At 33.6% G+C, this 10,776-nt stretch overlaps 1 protein-coding gene across 1 annotated transcript; it reads left to right on the top strand.

Annotated features, from left to right (window-relative positions):
- The first annotated feature begins 3,055 nt into the window (after nucleotides 1-3,055).
- On the top strand, nucleotides 3,056-9,645 carry VVME2 (malic enzyme). Its single transcript, NM_001281101.1, is given in 20 exon segments — nucleotides 3,056-3,236; nucleotides 3,434-3,702; nucleotides 4,768-4,888; nucleotides 5,003-5,077; nucleotides 5,400-5,551; nucleotides 5,649-5,754; nucleotides 5,916-5,981; nucleotides 6,510-6,605; nucleotides 6,746-6,817; nucleotides 6,963-7,046; nucleotides 7,126-7,224; nucleotides 7,512-7,559; nucleotides 7,678-7,731; nucleotides 7,834-7,932; nucleotides 8,036-8,125; nucleotides 8,211-8,288; nucleotides 8,399-8,473; nucleotides 8,561-8,651; nucleotides 9,233-9,361; nucleotides 9,450-9,645. Coding segments are annotated over 20 exon segments (1,923 nt in total). The 5' UTR covers nucleotides 3,056-3,206; the 3' UTR covers nucleotides 9,539-9,645.
- Nucleotides 9,646-10,776: the final 1,131 nt, after the last annotated feature.

Raw genomic sequence — 10,776 nt, 5'->3', positions numbered from 1 at the left:
TTGACAGTAAAAATATAAGTAAAAGTAAAAATAATATGATCAAAAGTATGAAAAATATTATTTTAAATATATTTTTGATTTGTCAAACAACATAAAGAAAATGAATAAATAATCCATAATTTATTTCAAAATTTTAAATCTTAAGTTTAATTTTTTTTTTTACAATATAATTTAGATTTAATAATCTATCTATAAAGATTATCTTTAATAAATGTATATGTATAAATCACAAATCTATGCAAAAATCCACTAAAAAAATAAAGCAGTATGTAGTTTTACATGATCCACAAGTTATTATCCCATAAGACTTATATCGAGCAACATCTATATATTTTTTTATGTCAAGCTTCTCAATAAATTACCTCCTATTGTATATTTGTTTAAATCTTTACTCTTTGCTTTTCAAAATGAACTTCAAATATTTTTTGAATTGAATTTCAATTCAAAGAGTCAATGATTAGGGTAGAATAAATATGTTTTTAGGATGTTTAAAACTAGTTCAAAATAAGTTTTTCAAATTTGTTTTTATGCCAAAACTCTTGGTTTTTTAAGATGTGTAAAACATTTTTTAGAAAATTATACAATTTCCTTTTATTGAAACAAAAAATTGAGAGGTGCTTGAAGGCCTTCTTGGTTGATGCCTAGAGTGCCTTCTTGGTTGATGCCTAGGGTGCTACAACACTTTTGAGGGTGACGCTTGAGCACCCTTGGGCCCTTGAGCATTCTCATTTCTCATAAATTTTGATAATTCATTACTCGTCTTTAAGTGCAATTATAACTAAATATGAATCTAAATACATAATTATTTCGTCTTAAATTCAAACTAAAATCTTCCTACCTACCCCAATGACAATTCCTTGGTGTACATAATTATTGAGTGTTTAACTCAAACAAACGATGATCAATTGAAGGCAAAATTATCAGTCTAAACTAATATATTAACAATAAAAAAAATATGAAAAATGTAACCAAACTATAAAGAATATCCTCAGTGTAAATAATATGACCCAATGAAAATTCCATGACCACTTATTATAATTAAAAAAAAAAAAAAAAAACCTTTTAACTTCCCATGTACCTATTCATACAAGGCTCGATATTACTAACTAAAATTATTTTAATATTTTTATTTATTTCAAAAAATGACAATTATTTAGCACCTTTACTTGTTGGCCAAAGTGGGTGGGCGGACCAAAGTTGGATAGTGGGCACCATATAAATGTTGGCCTAACAGTTGGCTGGTCATATACAGTGGGAGAAGACTTCAAAAAGTGTGGGTGGTATACCATTATGGCCCATTGTCCCTATTACCATCAAGGAGAAAACAATGTGCATGGGTCCTAATCTTCTCACCATCACTTCCTCACTTTCAGTTACATTTCTCTTCCAACATCCATCCAACTATATTTTGTGGCTCTTCATTATTATTTTGTAGTTAGATGTTATTATCAAATTTTACTTTTTAATAATTTTGCATTGATGCATCTGACTTTAAGGTTAATCAATTAGCACTTGTATAAATAAATAAATGATTTCCCCTCCCCCACCCCCACAATTTCTTCTATCATTTTCTTTAATTTCAAGTTTAAAATGGAATCTAAAAGGAATTAAGTTTTAGGTTCGGGGAAATAAGGTATAATATATGGACTTTAATATCGATGAAAATTCAAATTCTTAAAAGAAAATATAGGGTTAATTTCATTTACAATTGATAGGTTTAATGTAAATATCTTAAATTATTATTGATTTCAAATTTTATCAATTAATACCTTTATAAATATCGTTTATAAACAATTTTTTTTTTTAGAATTCTTAAATAAATCAATTTAATTTTTTTTAATCTAAAATCTCTCTAAAAAATATTTTTTTATAAACAAAACAAATTTATAAGAGTGCTAACTAAAAATTAAAATCAAATGATGATTAGATGTATTGATACCAAAACCCTAATAGTATGTTTGGTTCTAAAAAATATTAGGAAAAAACAAAAAAAAATATTAAGAAAAATAATTTTCTCATGGAAAATACGAAAAAAGTTAAAAATAATTAAAATTATTAAGAAATTTGTATATTTTTAAATTATTTAATATTTAATATTTATATAATTAAAAACATTGTTAAACACATTAATAAAAATAGGCATGATTTTAGGGTTTATGGTGATTGAAATTTGAAGTCCAACAAAACCCACATGAACCAACATCTTATGAAGGATGGCGAATATCTTGGAGAAGGTTCTTTGTGACAATGAATTTTTAAGAAGAAGGCGCCACGAGAATGACCTCAACATCACAGCCATGAGATCTCGTGATGGAGAATTTGATGAAAGTGTGAAGGAAAAAGACAAACCCAATTGCAAATAAATGGATTTTACTCATCCTGAACTCCCTCAATTTTTTCACTTTCGTCATTAGAGGCCAAACACGTCCTTATCAACCATGCTTAGATCACAACCACCACCCTAATAAGCCTCACAATTTGGGTGTCCCATCATTCAAGTCTCATTCTATATTGTTTTTTTTATATTCATATTTATAGTAAAAAATTTAAAAATAATAATAAATAAAAATAGAAAAAATTTCTTATCTTTAAACTTAAATTGATTTGTAGTATGATAGAGAAGATTGTTTCAAAGCATTATTAAAAAAAGAAAAGGAAATGCCACGTGTACACATGAGTAGATAAATAAATTCCATTTCACATTGATATAAATGTAAAATTTTTAGGTGGAGAGTAGTGATTAAATTCATTAAAAAAACAGCACAATTTGAAAAATAAAAGAACGTGGTTTTAGGAAGACTGGAAAGAGATTTAGCTAATTGTGACGTGGCAATGATGGGATGAGTTGGCAATGACGTGGACGTTAGGGAGAGCATTGATGGGGAAAATTGGGTGGAGGGAGAAAGTGCCAAAAGCATAGGGGCAGTTTGGGAAATGTGGGCAGAACACACAGTTTCAGAAAAAAGGGATAGAGAGAGAAAGTGTATAAGAGAGAGAAGAGGTCACCAAACTCCCTCTTTCGCTGCCGGGTCTGCAACCTCTCCCTCTTTCTCTTAGCTCATATAAGCGACAGCTGCAGAGAGAGAAGGAGAGTCAGTAGAAAAGCGAGGAGTGCTTAACCTGAAGACTCTCTCTTACAGTTTCTCTGCATCTCTCATTTTCTTCCTGAATTGAGTGTTGGAAGGGCGCAAAACTCTCTTGTCACCATGATCTCGTTGAACAGCAGTAGTTTCCTGGTAATATAAACCCGACCCGTTTTGGAAATCTCCAGTTTAATGGTTCTTACTTCTCTGAATTTGCAAAAGCAGTTGTTTTTGTTGTTCATTTCTGGGTCTTTTCTGTTTTGAGCAAACGAGGTTGCTTTCTGTGAAAAAACTTTGCTTTTTTGTTGTGATTTGAGGTGGAAATGAGAATTGATTGTGGGTTTTGACAGAGCAACTCGGGCTTTTCCGGGATTTCTCGGAGCGTGTCTCAGAGGAAGGTTCTACCTCCGGTAGTGTTGGCTTTGGGGTCCAACGGCAGAGCAGGGGAGCTAAACGTCAGCGCTGTGATGGAGAGTACCTTGAAGGAGTTGAGGGATGGTAACACGGTGCTTGAGGTGGATTCGAAATCCGCGGTCAGTGGTGGGGTTCGGGATGTTCAAGGCGAGGATGCTGCCACAGAGGATCAGATTGTTACTCCTTGGACTATAACCGTCGCTAGGTCAGATTGATCAACAATGGCGATTGAATCACGTCTCTCTTTCTTGTTGTTTTTCACTTTTTGCCCTTCTCACTGGGTTTTGATTATTTTGATGTTTTTGTTTCTTTCTGATTCTTTATGCCATTCAGTCATTTATTGTCTGATCGTTAGCTGTAACTTCCCTTGACAAAGTTCATTGCTTTACGTAATCAAATTTTGTACGCGTCTGTCGGATCTGAACTTTTCTTTTTTGAACAGTATTCCTGCCATTGTTCATCTTGCTATGTTGTCATTTTGATTCATGAATTATATTTTCCTAGTATTTTGTTTTACAATTTTATATTTCTGTCTTATTGATTTCTCAGTATTGTTTATAACTTGTATATGTCTGAAATTTGAAATCTGAAATGAAATATTTGCAGTTTTTGGATCTGATTTCTTAATAAATGCTTATATCTTTGGTGGGGTGTTAATGGATTTTTTTTTTAGCTTGATTGCACTTTTTGTTTTATAAAAATGAATATAATATCCTGCAAGTAGTTCATTCCTATTTGTTGTTGTAAACTGTAATCCTTCTACAATTTGTTTGATTGAAATTCTCTACTCGATTCATCCTCGGGTTTTCTTGTTTGTTTATTGTTTTGTCTTGTTTTGTTATATTGGCCTAAGAACTTTGGTCTTTGTATTGAATGTAGTACATCTTAATGATCTCAAGGGTTTAATTTTTCATTTTTCCTTTTGTGTTTCTTCATGCAGATCTTGTATTAAGATTCGATTTTGTATTGGTAGTAAATATATTCTTTTTCAGCTGATGCCGTTGGATAAGCTAATCTCTTGTTAGCCAAAGAGTATAATATTCTTATTCAGAATTTTTTTTTTCTGCATAATATTTTTTTCCAATGAAGTTGTGATTTTATCGTTTTTTGATGCGAGTGGGCTTAGTGATCAGACTTTCTCTTTAGTTCTCTTGGTTCTTCTTGCTAAGAAATGGTGACCTTTTTGATACATTACCGTTGAATGTCACGATTCCCGAAAACTATTTATTCTTTTGGTATCTTATTCATTAATTTCTTTCTTATCCTGTAGCGGTTATTCGTTATTGCGGAATCCACATCATAATAAAGGGCTTGCCTTCACTGAAAAAGAGAGAGATCACCATTATTTACGTGGCCTTCTCCCTCCAGCTGTTGTCTCTCAAGATCTTCAGGTTGTCCTAAATGGCATTGCCTCAGCTATAGATCCTTTTTGCTGTTTCTTTCTCTATTCTTTTGTTTAGCCGATATGACAAAGCTTTTATAACTTTTGTGCCTCTACTTACCAGGTAAAAAAGTTGATGGCCAATATCCGCCAGTATACTGTTCCATTGCAGAAGTACATGGCAATGATGGATCTTCAGGTAGCCTTCTTTCGAATTTTTGGCTATTCAGTTATTAGTTGGAACCATCATATGCTTGTCTTTTGCTTCAACTGTATGTAACAAGTGTTATAATATTAAAGCTTTACTAGTTAACTAGTTATCACTATTATCGTTATTTTGGTTATTGCTGCTGCATTTTTGTGTTTGCCATCAGCATTCCCCCTACTTTTTGCTTCTGAATTTTTCCAAATTAATTCCTGAAATAGTTCTTGGAAACAAATAATTTGTGTCCCTAGTTTATCACTATGCTTGATATGATATGGTCAAAGAGATCTTGATTTGGTATTTGTCTTGTACACAGGAAAGAAATGAAAAGCTGTTCTACAAGCTACTCATGGATAATGTTGAGGAGCTGCTCCCAGTTGTCTATACCCCAACGGTTGGTGAAGCTTGCCAAAAATATGGAGGCATCTTGAGGCGTCCTCAGGGCCTTTTCATTAGTCTGAATGAGAAGTATGTTTCATCGAGCATTATTTTTATGTTCCCATTTTAGTAGTTAATTGGAATTTTTTATAGTTTGTGTTGAAACTGATGATTAGTCTTTTGCCAGGGGGAAGATTCTTGAGGTACTGAAGAACTGGCCTGAGAAGAATATTCAAGTTATTGTTGTCACTGATGGGGAGCGAATTTTGGGGCTTGGGGATCTTGGTTGCCAGGTAAATGAATTACAATTTGGATTTGAGCTTTATGAATTCTTGTACATAAATATGGTAAATCATGAATCTCCCAATCAGCTCTGGAATTGGATTAGTTGTAATGATCTCTCTCTCTCTCTGGGGTTTTGTGTCAATAACGACAATCTGTTTAATGTTATCAGGGTATGGGGATACCAGTAGGGAAACTCTCTTTATATACCGCACTTGGAGGAGTTCGTCCTTCAGCCGTAAGTTTTCTTACAACTAGTATTACTTCGTGCTTCCCTGCATGCCATCACAGTACATAGGGAATGTCATCCATCTTTTTGGATATGGACCACTACTCTAAGGGTGTTTAGTGTTTCACTTGGTTTCATTTCAATAAAGTATGAGCACACCATTGATAATGGCACCTAAATGCTGATTTTTGATTGGAAAGTCCCAGAGTAAACAAATGTAGAGGATCCAGAAAAACCATGCCACAATTACATTCAATAGCTAATTTAAGATGCTATCATTTTGAACCCATAGGTAGCTCAAACTGGTAGGCACACCCTTTTGTGAGAGGGATGTCCCAAATTTGAGCTCTGTGACTTACCCAATATTTGGTTCTTGGGGAAAGGTCATGTTACCTTGATTTCCCCATCCTGTGAAGCAGGGTTAGTGGGTTTCCACATCATAAAAAACGATTCCATCGTTTCTCTTACTTGGTATGCAACCAGTGGATTTTTTCTGGTTGTAACTGATAACAAAATGGTCTATGAAATCATTTTCAGTGCTTGCCAGTTACAATTGATGTGGGAACAAACAATCAGAAATTATTGGATGATGAGTTCTATATCGGGCTCCGGCAGAAGAGGGCAACAGGGCAGGTACTTTTTACCTTTAATTTTGTTTTTACCTTTTTCTTTTTGCCTTGAATGGCAATTTTTCAACTACCATTTAGAAATTTATATTTATAAGTTATGTGATATTCTGGAATTCTGAAGTGGTTTTTTCTTCCCCACACTAGGAATATGCTGAACTTATACATGAATTCATGTGTGCGGTCAAGCAGAACTATGGGGAGAAAGTCCTTGTTCAGGTTAGTTGTTGGTTGGCCTTGGGCGAAGTCATCAATTCATTAGTTGTTACTATTTCCTCAGATTGCCTGTTTGTTTCATTAAATTCATTATTTCGTAAAAGTACTTCACTCTTGAGGCTTCTAACAATTAGACCACATTATACAGTTTGAGGACTTTGCAAACCACAACGCATTTGATCTGCTTGCAAGATATGGTACAACTCATCTCGTTTTCAATGATGATATTCAGGTGATTAATTGAGGTGGTCTGATCTATGAAATTATCGGATAAAACACATCTAATACCTGAGTTATTTGCTTTACTCCAGGGAACGGCATCTGTGGTTCTTGCAGGGCTCATTTCAGCGCTAAATTTAGTTGGGGGAACCTTAGCTGAACATACATTTTTATTCCTTGGTGCTGGAGAGGTGAGCGCCTTCTTCTAATCTTCTTTGTGATTAGTTTTCTAACAAGTAATAAAGAAGAGGTGTAATTGTGATCAAAATTTAAAAGAAATCATGGAATTGTAAAAATAAGTAAATGGGTGAATAGAACCCCAGACGAGAGAAGGGGGCAAGGAGAACTAGGGGGTTTCTAGAAATTGTAATTAGTAAATGTGTTTGTACAATTTTGAAGCCTCTCTTAATGGGCTTTCTTTTGTTGTCTGTATTGCTGTTCCATGACTGTTTCAATGTCTTTCTTTTGGTGATTGCAGGCTGGCACTGGAATAGCAGAACTCATAGCTCTTGAGATGTCAAAACAGGTCAATAACTTACTACTATCATCCTTATGTTAAGTTTTTCTGTCTTTGTTGTTTTTTATGGAAGCACTGAATGTAGAGTATAAATGTATGAGAGATTTATACTTGTTTCTCTGTGCAGACACAAGCTCCACTGGAAGAGACCCGCAAGAAGATTTGGCTTGTGGACTCAAAGGTAGTACAAACCCAATCTGCTCCTTCCAAAATGAAGTATTTTCTTCTTTGTGGCCTCTTGTATTCCTTGTATCAGTTAAAATGACCACACATTATTTTGCAGGGATTGATTGTTAGCTCCCGCATGGATTCACTTCAACATTTCAAGAAGCCCTGGGCTCATGAGCATGAGCCTATTAAAAATCTCGTAGATGCTGTTAAGGTGTGATACACCTCCTCATTCCCTCCTCTACTCTCTTCTCTCTCATGCGCACATTAGATAGATCCCAGCTTGGCCTCCTTACCCTTATGTCTTGCTTTGTCAGGCAATCAAGCCAACGGTGTTGATTGGATCTTCAGGAGTAGGCAGAACATTTACTAAGGAGGTGGTTGAGGCCATGGCCTCCTTCAATGAGGTAATTTCTTGTCTTTCCATCTGTCTGATTAATGGAAGAGATGCATGTCCAGCTAGAAGAAAATGACTGAATGGGTGGCTTGCAGAAACCCATCATTCTTGCTCTCTCCAACCCGACTTCACAATCTGAATGTACAGCTGAAGAAGCTTATACATGGAGTGAGGTAAAATAAGCCTGATGCTTCTATATCTCATTACATCATATCACTGGGCTTATGTTTGACCACTCAGATAATCAATGATGATTCTAATATCTTTTTTTTTTTACTTACAGGGTCGTGCCATTTTTGCTAGTGGAAGCCCATTTGACCCCGTCGAATACAATGGGAAAGTTTTTGTGCCTGGACAGGTTTTAACTCTAGATTTCTGAAGTCTTTCTTAAATATTTATCATGCATTGGGGACTGACCTTGCTGCTATTTTTCTTTCTCATCCAGTCAAATAATGCATACATTTTCCCTGGATTCGGTCTGGGTTTGATCATCTCTGGTGCAATCCGTGTGCATGACGACATGCTTTTGGCAGCCTGTAAGTGCAAAAAAAGTTGAAAAGGATCCACCTTTCCCTTTTTATTTGGACCTGAAAGAGTCGATTTTTTTATTTGCAATAGAAACAGCTTCAGTTGCTTTTTGGGGTCTTGAAAATATCAGTACCTCCTAATCTACAAACTTGTCAAGATTTTCTTTGTTGATATTGCCCTTTTTCTGGAGTAATTCGGTGGAATTTAGACAATAATTCATTTTTGTATTGAAGAAAATCGACAGAAGGGGTAGGATGTTGGGAACTTTTGATCGGTATAATTGGTCCATTTTCATGAAACTTCAGCCTGTTCCTTCTTTGTTTTTAGGAAGGAAAAATATGATAGGTGGCCCCTCATTCATATTTCAATAAGTTCCGACAACCCAAATCCTTTAGATAGGTGTTTGAACTTTGGTTTTAGCTGTCTTAATCTCATATATATAACCGGCTTGGTAGAGATTGGTGGAAGGGAACAAAATTCTTAGAAGTTGGTGGACTGCACCTTCTATAGTAACTATCTAACTGGGTTTTGTTTATACATTTTAATGAAATCCCCATTAAATCCATGCCCTGTTTGTTTCTTGGGACAGCGGAAGCTTTGGCAAAACAGGCAACCCAGGAGAACTTCGACAAGGGAATGATATACCCACCATTCTCTAATATCAGAAAGATTTCAGCCCATATTGCCGCTAATGTGGCTGCTAAAGCGTATGAGCTTGGTGAGTTTCTTTTCACTGAATTCACAGGATCTGAAATTCTGCATACTCACCCTTGAAACTCCATTTATGAAATGATCTCGATTTGCAGGTTTGGCTACTCGTCTCCCTCAGCCGGAAAATCTGGTGGAGTATGCTGAGAACTGCATGTACAGCCCTGTATATCGATCGTTCCGGTGAATGGGTGGGAAGATCCTGTAGTGTTGGCTTGCAGTTTAATTTTCATGTTCTTTCTTTTTAATCATTTACACCATATTTTTTCCTTTTTATTACCCCCTATTCCCTTCTATCTTCTATTAAGTTACGTTCTGTTGGGTAGTAGTAGTAGTTTAAGTCTAGCCTGGAAAATGTTGACTTGTGAAAATCTTTAAATGAAATTAAAAAAAGTCCAAAATAGGTAAGGTGGTAATTATTTAATGGAAAATAGACCAAAATATGTTAAATTCTCAAATATGGTTTATAATTTTGAAACTCAGAATCCCCAAAATCTCAAAATATTTGTCACTATCTTAAAATTTAAAATAATTTTTTTATTCCTATAGATTTTAAAATTTTAAAATATTAAGATTTCTTTTAAACACATTTTTTTATTTTTAAAAATAGGAAGTAATAATAATTCTTATAGCTAAAAAAGAAAAAAAATCTTATTTAAATAAAATATAGGCTTGTATTAAATCTTTAAAAAATACTTTTAAAAAATTTTAAATGTGAGATAGCAAAAAAATTTCAATACCTCATTTTTTAAATATTTAAAAAAAAAATTATTACTTTCTTAATGTAAGCCTATGAAGGTTATTATTATTTTTGGTTTTCAAATTAAATATTCTAATTTTTCTTTTTATTTTTTTAATACTTACAAATCAAATGAAAGATAAAAAAAAAATTAACTTCATAGTTTTTTTCTTCAATTTTTGATTTTATCACAAAAAATAACAATTTATTTTTATATTTTTGGATTTTTTAAAATTTAAAAACAAATTACAAAAGGGCTGATCTATTAAAGATTGGAAACTACCAAGTGGGCGGAGATTATCCATGCAATTGTGGTTGATCTTGAGAGGGAAGATGATGGAGACCTATATTTTGGAAGGATTAAAGCAAAAGATGTCTTCCATAGACAAAGGAGTGAGAGAGGAATAAAAAAGGATTCTATATAGGTTGATTACGTAGAAGATAACATAACACTTGATAAAGGCACTTTTATTCATCATTTTTCATATTCTTATCGAGAATTATGCAAAATATGTGACTTTTAAAGCAGATTCATCTACTCCCAAAACATAATTGTCTTTAGTTTAAAGCGTGTTTATACTATAAAGAAAAGTCAATTATATATCTAGTATCAAAATTCTTTTTTCCTTGAGGTGGAATATTATAAGATTATAATTTATTTAACCCATTCAATATTTTTAATTACA

The sequence above is a fragment of the Vitis vinifera genome, chromosome 9, assembly GCF_030704535.1.
Source record: "Vitis vinifera cultivar Pinot Noir 40024 chromosome 9, ASM3070453v1".
Classification (NCBI taxonomy): domain Eukaryota; kingdom Viridiplantae; phylum Streptophyta; class Magnoliopsida; order Vitales; family Vitaceae; genus Vitis; species Vitis vinifera.
This window is presented reverse-complemented; position numbering and strand designations above follow the sequence as displayed.